The following is a 23,318-nucleotide window of genomic DNA, read 5'->3' as shown; positions in this document are numbered from 1 at the left end:
AAAAGGAACCAAGTGTTCAAGACTTGCTTAAGAACATTTTGCAAGAGCAAGTTAAAACAAACAAGCGGTTTGACAAGATTGAATCCGACAAGGGTGTTAGTGATGCCAAGGTTGCCAACCTTGAGGTCCAACTTGGACAAATTGCCCAGGAACTTGCCAAGCAAAACCAAAGGAATTCCACTTCTATTCCCTCCACTACATTTCCTCCTAGAGAAAATGCTAGTGCTATGACATTGAGGAAGGGGAGAACCTTAGAATCCCCTCCCAAGAAGAAGAGAAGGGGCAAGTCACATGAAAGGGTTATTGAAATTGAAGAGCAAATTGAAGAAGAGCTTGTGGTTGAACAAGAGAAAGGGACATCTTCAAAAGTTAATGAGGAAGAAGAAAAGAGCCCTTTGAGCATTGACAAAGAAAAGGAGGGAAGCACCAACACAAAGGATCAACTTGAAGAGATTGAAAAAGAATATGAACCGGAGGTACCATACCCAAGTGCCCTCACAAATCCCAAGAAGTTTGATAAAGACTCCGATCTTTATGAAAATTTTAGGAAATGTGAGGTCAACATCCCTCTGTTTACTATCATCAAAACCGTTCCTAGGTATGCAAAGTTTCTCAAGGAACTTTGCACCCCTAAACGGAAGACAAGGAAAGGAGTTGAAAGAGTCACGGTTAGTAGGCATGTCTCGGCAATTTTCAAACAAAATCTTCCCAAAAAGTGCGATGATTCGGGCATGCTAACTATACCGTGCTCAATTGGAGGCAAAGCTTTTGCTAGAGCTATGCTAGACTCGGGGTCCTCTATTAATGTCATGCCTTACTCAATTTATGAGACCCTAGAATTACCTCCCTTGTCCAAGACCAATGTTGTGATCCAATTGGCGGATCGCTCTACAATTCACCCCAAAGGTCTTGTAGAAGATGTGTTGGTAGAGGTTGATAAATTCATGTTTCCGGCCGATTTTTACGTTTTAGACATGGAACCGGATTCCAAGGCTACACCCCTTTTGCTAGGGAGGCCTTTCATGAGAACCTCCAAAACCAAACTTGACATGTATGATGGAAATTTGACCATGGAATTTGAAGGGAAAGTTTTGAAGTATAATGTGTATGAAACTATGAAAAAGACCGATGATTTGAGCTTTTGCTACTTTCTTGATAAAATTGAACCTTTGGCAAATCGAGTTTACCAATTGAATCATAGGGACCCACTTGAAGTGGCCCTCACTAACGATGTCGAGAAAGAAGGGTTGCGGTTTTTGTTGTCTCATGATGTGCAGGAAAGTATAGAGGAATTGGAGAAGGAAGAACCCTTGGAAGAATCTAAGGAGGAAGGAGAAATGAGAGAAATTGAGGAGGAAATCCCGAGCCAGAGCGCAGCCTGCGCACCACGGCGCAGCCTGCGCATCTCACCAGCGCAGCCTGCGCAGTTCCCAGCTCCACCAAGGCTTGTTTTTCCTCTTCTTCTTATGACTATCAAGTCAAATTCCTTCCTCTAGATGCCTCCCTTGAAACACCACTCCCATCCATTATAAAACCACTCACCCCCAATTTAAAACCACTTCCCGACCACTTGAAATACATTTTTCTTGGGGAAAACAACACTCTACCCCTTATAATCTCAAACCAACTTGAGAGTGGCCAAGAAAAGAAATTGGTGGGTGTATTGCACAAATACAAAGAAGCTTTTGGGTGGAACATTGCGGATCTCAAAGGGATAAGCCCAAGCATTTGCATGCACAAGATCCGGTTGGAGGGAGAGGCAAAACCGGTGAGGCAACCACAAAGAAGATTGAACCCACCGATGATGGAGGTCGTGAAGGAAGAGATCATCAAATTGCTTCAAATGGGAATCATCTACCCCATTAGCGATTCTCAATGGGTAAGTCCCACTCAATGTGTACCTAAAAAGGGTGGTGTGACGGTAATCGAGGGCAAAGAAGGAGCTTTAATCCCCACCCGGATTCAAACCGGGTGGTGAGTTTGCATCGATTATCGCCGCCTAAATGCCGTGACATTCAAAGACCATTTCCCTTTACTCTTTCTAGACCAAATGCTAGAGAAGCTAGGGGGGAAGGAATTATATTGTTTCTTGGACGGATATTCCGGATACTTTCAAATTCCCATACGTCCGGAGTATCAATCCAAGACAACATTCACATGCCCTTTCGGAACATATGCATACCGAAGGATGCCCTTCGGTTTGTGTAATGCTCCGGGTACATTTCAACGTTGCATGGTGAGTCTTTTCTCGGATCTAGTAGAAAGAGTCTTAGAGGTCTTCATGGACGACTTCACCGTCCATGGAGACAATTTTGAAGCTTGCTTGGACCACCTAACTATGGTCCTATCATGATGCACGGAGTCACACCTTGTGTTGAATTCCGAAAAATGTCACTTTATGGTTAAAAGCGGCATCGTGTTAGGTCACATAGTCTCAAAGAGAGGGATTGAGGTGGATGTGGCTAAGGTTGAAGTAATAAAAACCTTGCCATATCCCACTAATACTCGGGAGATAAGATCGTTCCTAGGACACGCGGGCTTCTACCGTCGATTTATTAGGGACATTTCCAAGATTGCTTACCCCTTGTGCAAGCTTTTGCACAAGGATGGTTGAGTTTGTTTTTGATGATGCTTGTAGGTTGGCATTCGATTCTTTGAAGGAAAAGCTTGTGACGGCCCCGATAATTCAAGCTCCAAAATGGGACCTCCCGTTTGAAATCATGACCGATGCTAGTGATTATGCCCTTGGCGCGGTTTTAGGCCAAAGGGAAGGGAAGGTTGCTCATGTGATACAATATGCTTCTTCACTTTTGAATGATGCTCAACGGAACTACACCACCACGGAAAAGGAATTCTTGGCGGTGGTGTATGCCATTGAAAAGTTCCGGGCTTATCTCTTGGGTGCCAAGGTCATCATTTATACCGACCACAAGTCTATAAGACAACTTGTAGACAAGAAAGACACCAAAGCAAGGCTAATGAGATGGGTTCTTTTGTTGAGCGAGTTTGACATCGAGATCAAGGACAGGCAAGGGAGTGCTAATGTGGTAGCCAACCATTTGAGTAGGCATCACATCAATGAGGATCTAGTGAAGACCATGGGAGTAGTGGACGGTAGCTAACCACATGAATCTCTATATTCCATGAAGGCCGTTGAGCCTTGGTATGCTAACCTTGTCAACTACATGGTAACAAAGAAGTTTCCCACCTCACCCTCATCAAGTCAAAGAAATAAGATAAAGGCCGATTCTAGATTCTACATATGGGATGACCCATATCTATGGAAAATGTGTCAAGATCAAGTCATTCGACGTTGTGTACCGGATGTAGAAATCCCATCTATCCTCAAACATTGCCACGAGTACGCTTGTGGGGGTCACTTTGGGCCTCATAGAACGACACGTAAGATCCTTGAGTGCGGGTTCTATTGGCCCAAGTTGTTCAAGGATGCTCACATTTTCGTCAATACTTGTGATCGATGCCAACGGGTTGGCAACATCTCACGACAAAACGAAATGCCCCAACAACCGATGCTTTATTTGGAGGTTTTCGATGTGTGGGGGATAGACTTCATGGGTCCATTCCCCAAGTCGGATGGGTATCTCTATATCCTATTAGCGGTAGACTATGTTTCAAAATGGGTCGAGGCTATACCAACTAGGAATGATGACGCAAGGACGGTCTCAAGCTTTGTTCACAACAATATCTTCTCAAGGTTTGGCTATCCTAGGGCGTTAATAAGCGATCGGGGGACTCATTTTTGTAATCGGATTTTGGAAGGGTTGTTAAAGAATAACTGGGTCGTGCACAAAGTCTCCACCGCCTACCACCCACAAACCAATGGGCAAGAGGAAGTATCCAATCGGGAGATCAAGAATATCTTACAAAAAACAGTGAACCCCGATAGGAAAGATTGGAGTCAAAGGTTAAATGACGCTCTTTGGGCATACCGCACCGCTTACAAGACACCAATTGGTATGTCTCTGTACCGACTCATTTATGGAAAGGCATGTCACCTTCCTTTGGAAGTGGAACATAGAGCCTATTGGGCCATCAAATCTTTCAACCAAAGCATAGATGATGCGGGCCTCCATCGGAAGCTTCAACTTCAAGAAATTGAAGAAATCCGTCTTGACTCTTATGATAATGCCGCCATATACAAAGAGAAAGCTAGAATATGGCATGATCGAATGATAAGTCGGCGGGTTTTAAAGGAAGGCACCAAGGTTCTTGTTTTTCAAAACCGGTTAAAGTTGTTCTCCGGAAAGCTAAGATCAAGGTGGGTTGGACCGTTCATTGTGAGAAAAGTCCACTCTCATGGAGCGGTCGAAGTTGAGAACCCAAGCACGGGAAAGACAATTAAGGTGAATGGACAACGACTTAAAGAGTATCATGAAGGCATGGAAGCACAAATCGTTGAACAAGTCAATTTGGAAGACCCCATTTACCAAGCATGATCATGAGAAGCACTAAGTCGAGCCATCGACGTTAAACATACGGCAACCTTTGTAAATATTCTCTCTTTGTAGCATAGAATTTACCGCTTTCTTGTTAATTTATTTACTTTTAACATGTTTTAGAAGCATCAATATTGGAATCCTTTGATAGTTTGTTGAAGTGTTTGAAGGTAGTCGGATGAAATTCCTTGGGAAGCGTGCCAAAAGTCGAAATGAAAGTTGAAATGACTCGGGACACCATCTACACGAGTCAAATGAAGGGAAAGCACAAAAAGAAGGCCGAAAATCCCAGCAAGGAAGAAGTTGAAAAATTGCATTTTACACGACATCCAGCAGAAAGCGCAGCCTGCGCCACAAAAGCGCAGCCTGCGCAATATGGTGCAGCCTGCGCACTGAAATTGCGCAGCCTGCGCAGTTAGCAGCTACGGGATTGAAAAAGGCCTATTTACAAAGGAAAATTCACTTCCCCTTCTTCATTTTTCGACACCTTCACCATCCAACTTCCCCCAAACCATCCCAAACCCCATCACACTACATTCAAACCTTCAACAAACTCCTTTTCCATCATCAAATTTATCTCTCAACCCAACATAACACTTTCAAACACTCACTTCACCCTTCAAAAATCTGATTTTCCCAAATTTCGTCCCAAACCCTAACTTTCCAAGCTTTGGATTCAAGTTCTTTTCAAGAGATTTCTGGGCCCATTGGAGCATTCTTGGAGGGGTTTTAGCATTATACTTCGATCACCTAGCATTTTAAGTGGATTCGGGGAGGTATAACAACTTTTCCAATCTTTCTCTTTACTTATTTAGCATTAATCCGAAATTTGATGTTTCTTCATTGAACTTTTGGATTTTCATGGTTGATTGTAGTCTATAATTGCTGGGATAAACTTATTTTCTAAGAAAGGGGAAAGGTATTTAACAAACATCACTCAATTCTACCTTCTTGAGTTAGTTCCTAGAAGGTGTTTGTTGAATTGCCTCAAAGAGAGCAAAATCATTTTGAGTGTTTTTGTTTGTATATTTGTACTCTTGCTTGCTAGGTACCATGGTTTTTGGCAAAAGTAAAACCCAACAAGGGGAGGGAATTACCCCCAAAGTGTTCAATGGGGATGAGGGACTTAATGCCGAACAAAAGAAAATTTTTAGAAAACTTGAAAAAAGACAATCCCGTTCCCATCACAAAATTCCTCCACCGTGAAACCCTTCAAAGCCTAGGAATAGAGGAACTCACCTTCCAACTCTTGAGTCGGGTGGGGTTAGAACAATACATGGACCTTTATGATGACATCTACCGATCTTTCACATATGAATTCTTGTCCACCATCTCAAAAACGGGGGAGGGGGCAAATGAGAGAGTGAGTTTTCGGCTTCATAAAGTGTGGCACTCTATTTCTTTTGATGAGGTGAGAGAGGTTTTACGAATCACAAAAAAGCCTTCCCCGGTTAACCCACCCAAGGGCAAGCTAAATGAAGTGTGGTGTCACCTCACGGGGAGGCAAGCACAAGATCATAACGACAAACTATCCGCCATCACCAACCCCGTGATCCGTATTTTAACAAGGAGTTTGGCTTGTTGGTTCTTCTCCATGGGAGAGCCAACAAAAGTTAGTGACGCGGTGAGGGAGTGCATTTGGACCATGCTTCCGGAAGGGAATGGTGTGCCGGATTGGGCAAGACTTTTTGTTGATTCTTGTTTGAAGCATAGGAAGAGGAAGGGGGGTAACATCAATGGTGGGGGTTTAATCACCCTCTTTGTGGAAAGATATGTGGGAACAACGTCGGATGACCAACTCCCCGTTTGGGGAAATCATTTTTACAATGCCCAAGGACTTGAGGAAACACACATGATCAAAGTCCTAGATGCCATCAATTTTCGATGCAATTGGTTGGGAGTGGGGAAAACTCCTTACATGGTCCTACCAAAGGATGGTCCGATTCCTCATGGTACCCATGCCATTCATTTCTATTGCCCGGCCGACACACAAGAGCCAAGGGTACAAAGGAGAAGGCTAGCCACACCCTCGGTTGTCCATCTTGATAGTGAAGAGGAGAGGGAGATAGGGAACATGGAGAGTGACCCACCCATTCAAGACACACCAATGTTTGAGGCGGGGGGAAGCTCTAATCCACCAATCGCCCCATGGCAACAACAAATGTTTGAGTACTTCACTGAGACCCGAGGGACTTTGGAGGCGATTAGCGGGAGAGTTGATAGCTCTCATGCTTGGCAACAACAACAAACGCCAAGACTTGAGAGTTTAGATCAATGGAGGGCAGCTAGCATGGAGCACCAAAGATTGAGTGCGGAGGCCGAGAGGTCCCAAATGAAGATGCTTCAAGAGATGGCCAAAAGGCAAGATGAGACCTTTGCTTGGCAACAACAACTATCCAAGCAAATGGAAGAGAATCAAGCTATGTGGAGGTCCCAAATCACATGGAGAGAGGGAGTAAGTCAACAATTCGGGGTGCAAAATGAAAGGCACCACCAATATGTTGAAGACTCCTTTCATGATGCGCAAGCTCAAGAGGATTCTTTTCGCCTCATCCGTGGCCTTTTCGGCATGACCCTCCACCAAAATGACCCTCATTACAAACCAACCATCACCGAGCCACAAGTTGAGGAGGCTTATGAGAGGGCCACAAGAGAAAGGAGAAGGAGGAATCAAGGGACATATGAGCATGGTGAAGGCTCGGGTCCCTCCAACCAATCTTGAGAGGATGATGGTACTCCTCCACATTGAGGACAATGTGTGATCCAAGTGTGGGGGAGTAAGAGGATATGAATTGTAACATATGTACATAGTTTTTATTTCCGTTGTGTGAAAAAAAAAAAAAAACGAAAATCCCGGCTAGGTGAAAACCCACAAGGGTGGGTAACTAGGCAAGATTGGTAAAGGTGGCCGATGACGGAATGAAAACCCGAAAGGGCATTCCGGGCAAAATGAAGAATCGAGTTGCGAGCCACCGATGAGAGGAAAGGAAAAGCTAAGGTGAAAACCCGAAAGGGCACCTTAGGCAAAATGAAGGATTTTCACAAAAAAAAAAAAAAAAATTGAAAAATTGAAAAATGCACCACCAAAAAGATGGAGGGATAAGAAGGGAGCGATAAGGAGGATTTAGGAAGGAGGCTAGATTTAGGATTTAATTTCTTTTTTAGTCAAAGAAAATTGTTTCAAATTGGTGGTTTTCATGTTGGTTACTAAGTTGTTGATCTTTATTGGTGTTTGGCCAACTTAGTAGCATGCCTTGCATTGCTTGGAGTGATAAGGGGGTGATATAAGGGGAGCATGAATGATTTGGAGGATTGTGTAGGTGATCGGTCCGTTTCGTGTTCACAATTGAATAGATGTTGTCATTGGGTCACGTCCGAATCAAAACACAATTTATAGCTTCACAAACAACTCTACAATTAGTAAAGAGGCAAGTAAAGGTCGGATCCCAAGGGACGGGAATTGAGATGAGATTTCTATTGAAACTAGTGGTGTCTTAGGGGTGTCACAATTTGGGTTAATGTAGAAGGTCACTAAACTAAATAGCAATGTAAGTAAATAAGCAAGATGAAATGAAAGGGTTGTAAACAATTGATAAAAAGCACTAGGGTATCATGGGGTCATAGGGGAATCATGGGAATTGATCATACAAACATGTTCTCAAATTATAAGCAAGCAATTATTGTTGTGATGGATTGAGTTGGGTTATATCTTACAATCCTAGGAAAGTTTGGGTCCCGGAGCCGAATCGATTAGATTGTACAACACCTACAAGTCGACTTAATCTTCCCTACTCAACAACATGCATGGTCTAATGAGACTCGAGTTGGTTTATGTCTTACAAGTCTCATTGAAAAGATAGGTGATGGGTAAAAAATGCAAGGATTCATAGGCTCGCATTTCATCAAACATAACATGTGCATGAGTTGAGATCAAAACAAGCAAGCAAATAAACCATGAAAGCATATTAATTTAAGCATGAATCATCCCCCATGTTGGTTTCCCCTAATTACCCATTAACCCTAGCTAGGTCACTACTCACTCATTATCATGTTGATCATGCTAGCAAGGTTGTCAATCATACCAACAAAAGGAAACATGATGAATAAATGAAAGTAATTAACAATAATTAAAAAGGGATTAAGAGAATTATACCTATTAATGATTCCAATAATAAAGCAAAGAATAAAAGAAGTACTTGATGCTTGATTGAGAGGTTGTCAATCTCCCAATAATAACCCAAATAATCTTCAATTACCCAAAATAAAGGATGAACAAAAGAAAAATTAAGGAAATAAAACTTGTATTAAAACTTGATTAATTGTTGATTATAATAATAAAGAGAGATTTGATTGATATTAACTACTCTAATAATTGATAAGAAGAACATGCTCTTCTAATTAGACTAATGGGGTATTTATAGTGGAAATTAGGTGGATGCATTAGGGTTAACTAAGGGCTAAACTAGTAACTACACTTTTTAGATTGAGCAGGGAGACGCCGATATTTTTCGAAGGAAGGGCTTCTTTCTTTCAAGCTTGAAGAAGACGAAATTGCGCTGGGGAGGAATCCGGGCGTATTGGTGTCGGGACGGGCGGATTGTAGGAGGGGAAGACGGGCGTCTTTGGCAGAAGACGGCCGGATTCTGGTGGAGCTGCCCGGGCGTCTTTGAAGGAAGACGCACAGATTGTGCTGTGGAGGATGGGCGGATTCAGGGCAATCCGCTCGGATTGTAGCTCAGCATTGTTTCTTCTTCTTTTCTTTCCTTTTCTTCATAAAATCCTTGGGGATTTCCTCGGGGATGCAAGGATCCTTTCTCGTCATTGCCTAACTACTATAATATGTACAAAGGCCTTCTAATCTTGTCTCTCCTTGATGCTTGGTCATTGAATTCAATCAATTTAGTCTCGTTTTGCCATGAAAATGCAAGATTTGCACTCCTTTCCTACCAAGGGATCAAAATCTCAAAGAATATGCAAAACAAAAAACTAAAGACAATAAATGACCCAAATATGCACTAAAAAGCATGGGAACAAGGCTAATTCGGGGGCTAAATATGCGCTAATTATGGTCACATCAGTAGGTCACCTTGTTATTGCCTTGGGATAAGGCAAGGGTGACCATTGCTATTTTGGAGAGACAAGAAGGGTGGTGAAGTTGATGAGTCGGAGTTGGAGGTGTGTTGTGTCTTGTTTAGAAGGATGACATAAGGAGGGCGTGTGAGAGAAGAGAGAGTGTGTCAACTTTGAGTCTTTGTTTTTCTTTTCATAGGTGGTTGTTAATGAGGGAGACATAAGAAGGTCGTGGTAAGGGAAGAGCGGTCATTTACCCTCGTACTTACCTTTAGGCTTGTGCAATTGCTTGTTTCGGGTTTTGCTCGGGACGAGCAAAAGTCTAAGTGTGGGGGTATTTGATAGTATAAAATATGTCGTGTCTAGTATGATAATTTTAGGTTGTTTATTCAAGTGTTGGGGCCAAGTTATGAGTTAATCTCGGACATACCGGCTTACTCTATTTATTTGTAGTTTGGGTCACAAAGGACTTAGTCTTGGATTGATCACCTTTTGAGGCAAAGGAAGCAACCATATCAAAGAGTCAAGGTGAAGATTTCATGTTGTTTCAACCAAGATAAGAAGTCCGTCTCAAGCAAGCAATGACGAGTGAAGTTTGGAAAGTAAAGAAGCAAGCAAAACTTGGAAGTTCATAGGGGAGTCCCGAGCTGGGGCGCAGCCTGCGCCAAATTCCTGCGCAGCCTGCGCAGCCTGCGCCACTTTCAGAGTGTCTTGCGCCAGTCTATTTTAAAAACGGGCTTAGTTAAGCAAACCATGTTTTGGGCTGATTTTTGGAGGATTTAACTTAGAAAGGAGTGCACCCCTATATATACTCCTCATTTTGAAGACCTACTTATCATCTAATTATTGAATAATCTCTAGAGACTTTTAGTAGCAAGAACACTTTATTTTGGGTAAAAGTTGTAATTTTTTAGCTTTGGATGTTAATCTTTCCTCATTTCTTGGGTTTTTCTAAGAAGATGGAAGGCTAATCTTTCCTTTGCTTGATGTAATTTGATCAAAGTATCCAACTTTGGTATTGTAAGACTCTTAAACCTCTCTTAATTTATCTAATACTCTTTTCTTGTGCTTAATTTCTTATGTTGAGTAATTGAATGTTCGGTTTGATCATCCTTGCATGTTATTTACTTGACTAGTGCAAATCCTAAAGAAATGGTTTAATTTAGTTGGGATTGTAGAAGCAAGTTTGTTGTTTGTTGATTTGGTTTAAAGGATTCATATAACAAATAGGAAAGTCTATGTCTTTTGCTCATTTGTATGGTTTAATCTTATGAGGAATTGATCCTAACTTCATCTTTTGGTTAAATTCTTAATGCTCATGCTTAGTCTCTTTTCATGGTTTAATGATTTGTTGCTTAAGTTTGAAGGGTATATGTAGATGGTTTAATTTACATGTATCAACATCTTGAGGTGATAGTATTGGGTAGATATTTGTAAGAGAGTAAAAAGAGTCAAACTTTATCATTGTTGGGTCACTAAGAGAGAATTACATCAAGTTTTCCCCTTTATATTGAATCTTGCATACTAGTTGTTTGTGGAATTGTCTCAATAGGAAGATCTCCAATCTTTACTCATATTTCCATGTTTCTTTCCCAAAACCAATCCTTTTTTATCTATGTTTCCTACTAGTTGACCTTTGTTAATACCCATTGTTTGTGATTAGTGCCTTTTGTTAAGTTTAAATTGTCATTAGGATCTTAATTAGTAGTAGAGACCTAATTAGTAGTCAATAGTTTACAATTCAAGTTTTTAGTTGTTAACCCTTCTCTTGGGTTCGATCCCTTTACTTCCACTTTACTATTGTTTTAGTTTAAAGTTAGTAGAGTCAAAGTCTAGGATATAAATTGTTAATTTGATAGGTTAATTCTAGTATTTTAATGACCTAGTATTTTCTTAGTCACCCCCTTATACTAAAATCCCGCGCCCGCCACTGTTTACTTTGTCATGGGCAACCTTCATATTAGTATTTGCTTCCTCCCATTAAGTAATTTATTTACACTTTTATTCTTTTGTGAATTGTGAGGAGAATTTTATTCAAATGAAAATAATCTGCTGACTCAAAAGGAATGTAAATGTTACCATTCACAATCTAGTCGGCTAAACGAAAATGTTATTAACTTTTTTTTTTTGACAGAAGGTTGAATAACTTACATTATTGTAAACAATACAGAGTATGCTATTCGACTAGATAGCACTAGACACTTAACAAGATCTAGCACTACAAAGCCATACATCGAGATTACATAACATTTATATAAAAGAAAAGATGCGATATTAAGATAAGCAAGATAAACGATGGTAGAATGGCACGAGACAACATCTTGGTCACGAACGCTGGTATCACCATCATTAACACAAAAGACCTCCAAATACCGTTGATACATACTCACGCCGGAATGACAATAACAAGGTGTACTTACGCTCTTGCGAAAAGAACATAGAAAGAAAAGATGAGAGGCAAGACGAAATCTGCCCTCGACGGAGAAAAATCTCCTACACCTTAGAGATCGCACCCATTGATCGTAGGATAGACGGACCGAGAAATCCAACATGCAATGTGAAACACGAACCTCCAAAGACAGAAGCACCTCAACACCAACACCGTAACAGAGACTTGACTTACCACTAAAGAGACGATCAAAGCTCCTATAAGAGGAGGTTATTAGGAGATAATAAAAAAACAGGAAAATTAAAGGAAACACCATTCAAAAGACGAGAAAACCACCACCTCCGACCCCAACCAACACCACCATCGAAGACCCAAAAACCACCCTACCCAACACCCCTCATACACAAAGAAAAGGACCCCAGCATACAAAATCTCACTCCAACAAAAAGCAGCGGATCCATCAGACCATCCACGAAAGACACGCCACCCCCAACAATCACAAAACCACTGAGACTCCAAATTCCAAGCGAACCCCCGCAGGACTATCGGCAGGCATGCAAACTAGACAGAGACACAATAGACCGTCAACAGGAAACCGGAAAAAGGACCAATCTGGTGGGGGAGGGGGCGAGGGGGAGGGGGAGGGGAAACACCATATCGTCCCAAATACACCACCATTAATAGAAAAACGCACCACCAAGAGAAGCTATGCTCCTCGACACAACAACGACCGATGGTCATCAAGACACCGGAACAAGAACCAGGGGTGGGGAGAAGGGCGAGGGAGGGGGGAAACACCCCTGGAAAGCATGCGCCACTTCGATGACAGGACAGGGGAGCACGGAACGGACCGACCTCAGACCAACCACACGAAAACCCGCGAAGCCCATCGGACAAGCAGGACGGAAAGACGATCCAATGAAAGGGAGGAGCGAAATCAGGCCAACGGGGATGCCAACGGGGATCGCAACAATGATGAGGGGTGATTAATCACCGGAGATGGGTCAAGGAAAGACCCCATCTCCGGCTATGGGTAGGGGGAGAAGGGAGAAGGTGGAAGTTGAGGAGAGGTGGCGGAAACAGAAAAGGGGATTTAGGTTTTTTTTTTTTTAGAGAGAGGAGGGAGGTTATTTTTAGAGAGATATAGTGGTTTTTTTTTTTTAGAGAGATACAGTTGTTATTAACTTATTACACCTACATCTTTTGTGAATTGTGAGGAGAATTTTAATCAAATGAAAATAATCTTCTGACTCAAAAGGAGTATAAATGTTACCATTCACAAACTAGCCGGCTAAACGAAAATGTTATTAACTTATTACACCCTACGTCTTTTGTGAATTGTGAAGAGAATTTTAATCAGATGAAAATAATCTGTTGAGTCAAAAAAGTATAAATGTTACCAATCTTACCATTCACTATCTAATCAGCTAAACGAAAATGTTATTACACCCTACGTCTCCTGGTGAATATCGTTTACAATGTTACCATTGTTAGTCTATGCTTCGTTTGATTGGTTGATATTGCTAATATAAATAAATTTCTATAGCTAATTTTTTTTTTTTTTTTTTGGCAGAAGGGAAAAAAAATCATAACTAAAAATAAAATAGAACTTACTCAAACATAACTGAACTTATATACTTCCTCCGTTTCATTTGTTTCTTTACTTTACTTTTTAGGCACTATTCATTAGTAAGGAGAATCTTCAATACAACTTCTAATATACTAGTTGGTTGCACCGCGCGCGAAAGCGCGCGGTTCCCCAAGATATTTTGATTATTGACATTTTATGTATATGTTATCGTATCTTTATTTGGTTTGATTTTCTGTACATGTTAAGTGACGATCACAGTGAAACTCTTGTTATATTGTTTTTTATGGTTGAATCGATTTCAAATAAAATTACAATCATTCGTAAATACTTTGTATTTTATTTTGTTGAGAGGATGAATACACGGATATAACAACGCCTTTTGCTTAGATAGTTAGTTGTTAAATAACACAACTATATGGACTACAAAAGACATTAGTATTAGTGTAGCTCGCAAAGTAACGTAAACACATATACAAAGCTTTGTCCAACTACACATACATATTTTTAAAAACGGTTTTTTAAAGAAAGTTCTAAATATTTTCATGCAAAACTAAGGTTTGTCGACACACACCGCCCAAATACATTTGTCTTAGATAAACCATAAGAGATTAGCATTATATTTAAATTTGGGAACAACCATAAACATACACTGCTAACATTAGTTGGTTGCATCGTGCGAATCTTTCCCCTATTTCTCGTGTCCTTTGTTTCCAACGGGCACAGTGCCCTATTTTTGTCTTTTGTCGTACGGTGCCCCTCCTCACTCCTTTTTTTTCCCACCTTCCTCACCCCCCACCTTGTCCTCCTCTCTCTCTCTTTTTTTCCTCACCAACATTGCCGCATCCTAAACCATTTCCTTTCTTCAACCTCATGGTTCTCCTTCTTCCATTTCACCTTCCTCCTCCCCTATACTTTATATATTACCCCATCCTCCTCTTATATATCCTCCATTTTCCTTCCTTCTCCACCATTTGCTCTGATATTACTCCTCCCATTTTTCCTTGTACTGCTCATGCATATCATCCCATTTCTCCTCCTCCTTCCTTCCTCTTTCCCTTTCCTTTTATCGTTCGCATCCTTCCATTTTCCTCTCTCTACCCTCCTTTTCGTCCCCCTTACTCTCTTTCTCGACCTCTATCCCTTTCCTTTTCCCTTATCCGCATTCTCCTTCTTCTACTTATCCCCCTCCCTTTACCCCCTTCCTCCTTAATTTTCTTCCTCATTCCTCTCCCTCATTCGTGTATTTTCCTCTCTTTTCTCTTTAACGGTGCTGCCTTCTCACCCTCCTTCTTCTTATCATCCTCCTTGTCCCCTTTCATATTTATCCTCCCCCTTTTATTTTCGTGTCTCCCCGCCTCCTATTGTGCCTCGTCCATCAGTGACGCTATGCTTCTTCCAATAAAATAACATTTTGATTAATATTGTCTTTATTAACCGATACATTGCTAAAAAGGAAACTTGATAGGTTTAATAGATTTTTTTAGTAGAGTTTCCTTATATTTATTTTTATTGTTAATTTTATTCTTTTCTCTTCCTATGACGTTTCCTTCTCCTTCTCCTTCTTCTTCTCCTTCTCCTTCTCCTTATACTACTCGTCCTTCCCTCCTTATACTACTTTGCTGGCGTGACACCCCTAACAAAAGCAAGAGTGACTTTATCGTGAAAAAAATTCCAAAAGAGTAAACTTATTGAGCATTCTATGTGACCCGAAGTATTCATGTCGTTATAATGTCTTGTTTAACTCCTAGAAGACGGTTTCTTATATGTTTAAGACAAAAAAAGATACTTTGTGTTACGTTAACAACTCATCTAGGCATATAGTATAGGACGTAATAATCGACCTAAAATATTATATTTTAGGAGTAGCCCAAAAATCATATAATTCGCAAATGAAAATTTTTATATTAACGCTTTTAAGTTGAAATTGGGCCACCCTTGAAAGAAGCTCGATGTGTCGATGTGGCAATGTCTTGCGACGTACACAATCATACTACTCGTCCTTGAAAGCGCACGATCCCCCAAGATATTTTGATCGGTGATGTTTCCCGTGGATGTTAACGTATATTTATTTGGTTCGGTTGTCTGTATATTTTGAGTGTCGATCACAATGGAACTCTTGTTATATTGTTGTGGCAAACAAAATTATAACCATTCGTAAATAATTCGTATTCAACTTTTCCGAGAGCATTAATATCCGAATATAATTACGCTTTTTGCTTAGATGGGTTAATTGTTAATGAACACAATTACATGGAATACATAAGACAATAGTATTATGTTGTAGCTTGCAAAGTAATGTAAACACATATATACCAGACTTTGTCCAACTACACATAGATATTCTTAAACATATTTTTTTCAGAAAGTTCTAAACATTTTCAATCAAAACGTAGGTTTATAAACACACACAGCCCAAATAAAATTATTTTAGATAAACCATAAGACATTATGTCCAACCCATGTAGAGATTCTTATACACGGTTTTTTCATAAAGTTATAAACATTTTCACTCAAAACGTATGTTTATAAACACACATCGCCCAAATAAACCTGTTTTAGATAAACCATAAGGCATTTGTATGTTTTAACTCGGGAAGTACCATAAATATACATAAGTGACCTAGTTAACTACACATAATTGTAGAACTCGGTCTTCAGAGAATACATAGCTTGTTTTACTACAAAACGGAACTATGAGCGATGCAAAGAACATGGAGTATATTTTAGAAAACCTTGAAAAATCTGTAGTATAATTCCAGAACTTGTTCTTCAGGTAATTAGACCGATATTTTTTTATAATCTCTTTATTTTTCATTAGAATCACTTCCCTTCCTATTCTCCTCATCTGCCTTCTTCTCCTTCTCCTCCTCCTCCTCCTCCCGTTTTTCTTCTTACTACTCGTTCTTCTCCCCTTAACCCTTCTTACTTCTCCTCCTCCAACGTTTTCCCTACCTTCCTCCCCCATTTTTCGTCCTCCTCTTTCTCTCTCTTGTTTCTCTTTAACGTCGTCGCATCCAAAATCACCTCCTATTTTCATCCTCGTAGTCCTCGTCATTCCCGTTCTCCTTCCTCCTATAACTTCTATTACCCTCATCCTCCTCTTATATATCCTCCATTTCCCTCGTCCTCCACTTTATCTCACATAATACTCCTCCCATTTATCGTCATACTACCCAATATCTTCCCCTTTCTCCCTCATTCCTTCATCTTTTCCTTTTCGCCTATCGTTCGCATCCTTTCATTTCTCTCTCCTTACCTCATCTTCTTTCCTTTTGATCTCAACCTACATTCCATTTTCCTTCCCCTCATCCGCATTCTCCTCCTATTATATATCCTCCTTCTCATACCCCTTTCTACTTCTCTTCCCCTCATTTCTCTCCCTCTCCCCATCGTTTTCCTCTTTTAATCTTTCTTCTCTCTTTAACGTTACTGCCTCCTCCCGCTTCTGATCCTCCTTTTCTCGTTTCCTATTCTATTCCCTCTTTTATTGTTCCTTGTCTCCCTCGCCTTCTATTGGGTCTCCTCCATCAGTTCCTCATGCCTCTTCTAAGAAATTGACATTGTGAATAAGATTGTCTCTATTAACTGATTCATTAATGGAGATGAAGTTCGAAAATTTTAATAAATTATATTTTTTAAGTCGAACTTTCTTGTAATTGTAAATTTTTTTTTCATTATAATCACTTCTCTTCATATTAGTACTCCTCCACTCCTCTTTCTTCTCATACTACTCGCCCTTCTCCCCTTAACCCTTCAATTGTAACAACTCTAAGAATTATGAAAAAAGGAATTATACATCGAAGTATTATATTAGAAGGTTTACTACTATTTTTTCTTCAGATTTTTATTTAATTTCCTTCACTTTTGTGTGATTATATAAATTGAAACCAAGCCCTCAATCACACATTTCCTTTCTCATCTCAAGGTATCTCTTTGTAGGTCTCTTAGATCTGAATCTTTCTTATCAGTTTGATCCGAGTTAACTCCGTGTTACTCCGCCATGTATTATCAGTTGTCTGCTTTATGTTGATGGTCTTGAGGTTATTTCTTGCTTACCCATCTGTTTATTTTGCTTAATTTTGTGTTTTGTTGAGTTGGGTTCATGAATTATTGAGAAAGTTTGAATCTTTGATCATTTGAGTGTTTAGTTGAGATGGGTTTCGGTTTGTTTGATGGGGCTGAATATGAGCATATGAGCAACGATATCATTTCGAAAGGCTAAAATATGACGAATTTGATTTCATATCTTTTACTTTGAATTTAATTCCGATGTCAATAACAAGTGAAAATGGAGGCTTTCATTAGTGATATATTAATTGATGCGAATCTCAAGGTTTCTCCTTGTATAATTAACATGTACCATCACAAGTTCAGAGTTTCGTTTCTTCCAAAGTGATCGAGTACATAGCACAGAAGTGTAATCCAAGAGCACATAGTTAATTATAATGCCCATCCTCTTACACAGAAATATAAGAGATCCTCAAAAGCAAAAGGCTTCATCCATCATTAATGTCCAATAATAAAATAACACCAATTCTCATTTGTGACGGGTACTATTCCGTCACAAACACTATTCACATTTGCGACGGGCCAAATGTGATCACTTTATGAGAAAATGTGACCATTTTTTTAAAAGTAAGATTTTATGAACAGTACTTGAGTGGTTACATTTTATCAAAAAGTGGTCACATTTGCCCATCGCAAATTGTGACCGTCACAAGGGAGAATTGCTGATAAAATAATTACATGGGTATTTTTCTTGCTTGCGTACGTACATAGCACTTCACACCATTGAAAAGCTAATTACTTCTATTATTTATCAAGTCAACTTTCTTGCAGAAGTTCCTCTCCAGTAGAAGACTCTCTCCAGTACTTCCAGTACTTATCCTATCTCTCTCCATGGCTTTATCAGATATAGTCTTCATCTTTCAACTCTTCCACAGATCTAACTGTGCTATCAGCCGCTTTCAGGCTTAATACCATTGCCTCAACCGCCGCCTTTAAGAGACCAAGTTCTTTGCCACGAGTCTCAGAAGTTTGATCTGACTGTACTCCCTTCGTCTAAATCATTTGTTGAACTTTGATTAAAATATTCCTCACAAATAATTTTAAAAGATAAACAAATGATTAAGACGAAGTGAATATATTATTTGTGACAAGTACTTCAATTAATTAAAGGTAAACAAATTATTCGGGAGGAGGGAGTATTAAGATTTTGTTTCACAGGAAGACATTTGTCAGATTATGCAATCCCTTGAATGGGTATGTATTATTCACATCAATATATAGGTAGAGTACATGATCATAGGAGATTTACATTGCGTATAATTAGGAGATATGCTAACTAATTATGGTTATATGATATATACACTATCCTAACAAATATATACAATATATTTGACTAATACACCCCCGCAGTTGGAGCGGTAGGAGCACGAACGCTCAAACTGGCACGGAAACGCTCAAACAAATGGCGTGGCAAACCCTTCGTGAAAATATCGGCGTATTGGTATTCGGATGGGACGTGTAAAACTCGAACTTCACCAATACGAACTTTGTCGCGAACAAAATGAATATCAAGCTCCACATGTTTGGTTCGCTGATGTTGCACGGGGTTACCGGATAAATAGACTGCGGAGATATTGTCACAGAAAACTAGTGTGGACCGAAGTATAGGTACGTGCAGCTCGAGAAGAAGATTTCGGAGCCAACAAGTTTCAGCGACAGCATTAGCGACACCACGGTACTCAGCCTCGGCACTTGACCGAGAGACAGTAGGCTGCCGTTTAGAAGACCAGGATACCAAGTTATCCCCCCAAAACACACAGTATCCGGACGTAGAGCGTCTAGAATCAGGGCAACCTCCCCAATCGGCGTCGGAATAGGCCGTCAAAGTAAATGACCGAGAGGGGCGTATGGTTAGACCGTGGGATGTCGTGCCTTGAATATAACGGATTATCCGTTTTAAAAATTGAAAATGCGAGGCACGGGGATCATGCATGAAAAGGCATACCTGTTGAACCGCATAAGTAATGTCTGGCCGAGTAATTGTGAGATATTGAAGCGCGCCGGCTAAACTTCGATAAAGGACGGGATCCTCGAATTTTGGTCCGGTGGCAGTGCTCAATTTAGCACCCGGTTCAACAGGCGTGGAGCATGGCTTACACGAGCCCATTTTTGCACGTGTAATAATTTCCTTGGCGTACTGTGTTTGTGACAAAAATAAATCATTGCGAGAACGAGTCACATTAATGCCCAAGAAATGATGTAGTGCACCCAAGTCCTTCATGGCAAATTCATTGGAGAGACGTGAAATAATGGACCGTAAGAGAGTTGGAATAGAGGCCGTTAAGACGATATCGTCCACATATAATAATAAGTAGGCCGTTTCAGAAGCAGTCTTGTAGATAAATAATGATGAATCACAGACACTGCTAACAAAACCCTGCGAATGAATGAAAGAAGCAAAGCGAGTAAACCAGGCGCGAGGGGCTTGTTTAAGGCCATAAAGGGACTTACGGAGTTTGCAAACATGATGAGGGGAATTTTGATCGACAAACCCGGGAGGCTGATGCATATAAACAGTTTCATTTAAATTTCCATGAAGAAAAGCATTTTTGACGTCCAGTTGATGTATAGGCCAAGCTTTGGAGACGGCAATGCTGAGAACGGTCCGAATGGAAGTGGGCTTTACAACTGGACTGAATGTTTCGTCGCAATCAATCCCAACCTGTTGTGTCTTGCCATTGACGACAAGACGAGCTTTGTATCGTTCGAGGGAGCCATCTGCATTAAACTTATGACGAAACAACCACATACAACGAATAATAGACGCGTCAGTCGGTCTTGGAACCAAATCCCAGGTATGGTTCTCCTTTAATGCGGAAAATTCATCCTGCATGGCACGGTTCCAGTTTGGGTCCTGGAGAGCGAGTTTAGGGGACTTGGGTACGGGTGAGATGGCGGTGGATGCGGTAAGGGCCTTCGGTTTGAAGATACCGTTCATGGCGCGGGTGGTCATTGTGTGAGAAGGGAGAGGGGGTGGTGGAGGTGGTGGTGGAGGTGGTGAGGGAGTAGCGGAAGCAGGGGATTATGTGTGAATAGGTGATGGGGATGGGGTGGTGACAGGAGGTGAGTTGAGGGGAGGGGATTGGGTTGGGCAATGTCGGGTTGGGGAAACAGGCGGGGTTTGTGGCGGGTTCTGGTCAGGGGTCTGGTGTGGTTGGGTGTGGGTGGGTGCAGGGGAGGGTACGGTTGGGTTGAGGGATAGGGGAATGGAGTCGGTGTGGTCGGGTATGGTTGGGTTTGGCTGGTCAGTGGAGGGTATGGCGAAGGGGAAAACGCTCTCATCGAAAATGACGTGACGCGAGATATATATTTTGCCAGTGACGGGCTCGAGACAATGGTACCCACGTTGATTGGGTGGATAACCAAGAAAGACACATTTGATGGACCGTGGGGCGAGTTTGTGGGGACCGGTGGTCGTGGTATTGGGGTAACATGCGCACCCAAAGACTCGTAAATGGTCATAAGACGGGTTTTTGAGATAAAGAATAGAGGTCGGTGTTTTGTAATTGAGAGTGGAGGTGGGTAAAATGTTGTGGAGATGGGTGGCGACGTGAAGGGCATCGACCCAAAAGTGAGATGGGACGGAGCCGTGTTGGAGGAGAACGTTGGTAATGTCATTATGGCGTTGAAGCATACGTTCCGATTTTCCATTTTGGGGTGAGGTGTGTGGGCATGAAAAACGAAACACGAGACCATGTTCCTTCGCAAAAGTGGCAAATTTATTGTTATCGAATTCACGACCCATGTCACATTGGAAACTTTTAATGTTGATGTTGAATTGGGTACGCACAAATTTGTGAAATTGGAGAAATTTATCAAAGACTTGGGACTTGAATTTTAGAGGGTACACCCAAACAAATTGGCTATAGTTATCAATGAGGACCATGTAATATTTATGACCTTTTTTGCTTAAGATGGGGGAGGTCCATAGGTCACTGTGTACGATATCAAAGGATGCAAGAGTTTGTGATGCGGAATCGTAAAATGGTAATCGTTTGCTTTTACTTATTTGACATGAAGAACAAATAATAGAGTCTGAAGATTTATTACAAGCAATACGACTCGAGGACTTCAAAATGCGTAAAATAGAATGACCGGGGTGGCCAAGATGTGAATGCCATACGTCATGGCCGTGGACCAAGAAGGCAGGCGGTGGACTTTGGTGCTTTGTAGACGGACTCGGGTTGGACACGGGGTAGAGCTCGTCGTCACTGTCACTCCGCAAAATCATTTTCCCAGTCGGAATATCCTTCACAGAGAAACCAAAGGGATCAAATTCCACACTGACATTATTATCTTTTGTGAATTGTCTGACCGATATTAAGTTCTTAATAATGTGAGGGGTATGGAGGACGTTTTTTAATTGGAGGGTTCGGTTATTTGTAGGTAAATTTGTAGTGCCAGAACCCAATACAGGAATACTGTTACCGTTGCCAACATAGATAGAACGAATTTTGCTCGAATTAAGAGGAGAAGAAATCATACCTGGGTCAGAAGCCAAATGCGATGATGCGCCCGTATCCATATACCACGGGTCCATTGGATGATGCACCGATAGAGCTTGGAAGGACTGAGCCAAATCAGTCGGTTGTGGAGGCTCACTTTCAAGTACATAGGCCTGCCCAGAATGTCGAGGCCGTGTATATCCCCGACTGAATTGTCGCGGCTGCTGCTGTGGGGGCATTTGGGGCGGCCACTGAGGGGTCCAACCGGGATATGTCGGGTAGGGGCATGGTGGTGGGGTCCATGGCGTGGTCCATCCAGTGGGTGGTGGCCACGGGTAGGTGGAGGGAGTGGTGTTTGGAGTCGCATTTTGCTGTTGGTATTGGTTATTAGTATTATTATTGTTATTTCTATTATTGTGGCGACGACGGTTTTGATTATTATTGTTATTATTGGATGAAGGCTGACGAGGGGGAACCAGGGTGGTCTTGGGGTTGGGTTCGACCCATGGGTCAGCTTGAGGGGCCGCAGGGGCTGCCAAGGCAGTGGCGGGCTCTTCTCTACCGGATTTGCGGTGGAGTTCAAGTTCTAACATGCTACGAGCCATCTCAAAATTAGGAGACGATTGATTAATATAGGATGCAACAGTATCGTACTCACCGGGTAGACCACGAACCAATTGAATGACAAGGCGAGCATCAGACACCGGAGCATCGACATCCTTAAGCATTCCAGCGAGCTCCTTGAGGCGTTGGCAGTATGCATCCAAGGACGGCATACCTTCGAGTCGGAGGCCATTAAACTCGGACTCGAGTGCAGCAGCGCGGGCCCCTTTGTTGTTGTTGTTGAAAATGTTTTCCACCTGGAGCCATGCTTCACGAGCGGTGGATTTATCTTCAAGAACACGGGGTAGGAGATCGTCACTCATCGTCCCGTAAATCCATTGCAAAACATGGGCGTCAATCTTCTTCCATGCCGAGTAGGTCTCATCAGTGGAGGCCGGAGCGGGTGTGCCGTCAATGTGAGCGAGCACATCATATCCCTCAGCGTGGAGACGAAACAGACGGAGCCAAGTCGCGTATGTCACTTTGGTGCCATCGAGAACTTGGACTTTGTTTTGTATGTTTGTTACGGTGAAGACGGGATGGAGATTGCTTTTAGGAGGAGGAGGTGGGGTAGCGTTGGGAGCCATGGAGAGGCACCCCCGATAAACGGCGCTAGGGTTTTGGGGATCGAAAAATGGAGGAAACGAATTTCGCACCAATCAGGCTGATACCATGTCAGATTATGCAATCCCTTG

The 23,318-nt window shown here is 41.5% G+C and overlaps 1 protein-coding gene across 1 annotated transcript; it reads right to left on the bottom strand.

Annotated features, from left to right (window-relative positions):
• Positions 1-18,415: 18,415 nt before the first annotated feature.
• On the bottom strand, positions 18,416-23,210 carry LOC141620346 (uncharacterized). Its single transcript, XM_074437244.1, has 4 exons — positions 21,626-23,210; positions 19,521-20,293; positions 18,948-19,286; positions 18,416-18,568 (listed from the first exon to the last, which is right to left on the bottom strand). Exons 1-4 carry the CDS (start codon positions 23,208-23,210, stop codon positions 18,416-18,418), a joined length of 2,850 nt encoding a protein of 949 aa, XP_074293345.1.
• Positions 23,211-23,318: the final 108 nt, after the last annotated feature.

Source organism: Silene latifolia, chromosome X, assembly GCF_048544455.1.
Source record: "Silene latifolia isolate original U9 population chromosome X, ASM4854445v1, whole genome shotgun sequence".
NCBI classification, from domain to species: domain Eukaryota; kingdom Viridiplantae; phylum Streptophyta; class Magnoliopsida; order Caryophyllales; family Caryophyllaceae; genus Silene; species Silene latifolia.
This window is presented reverse-complemented; position numbering and strand designations above follow the sequence as displayed.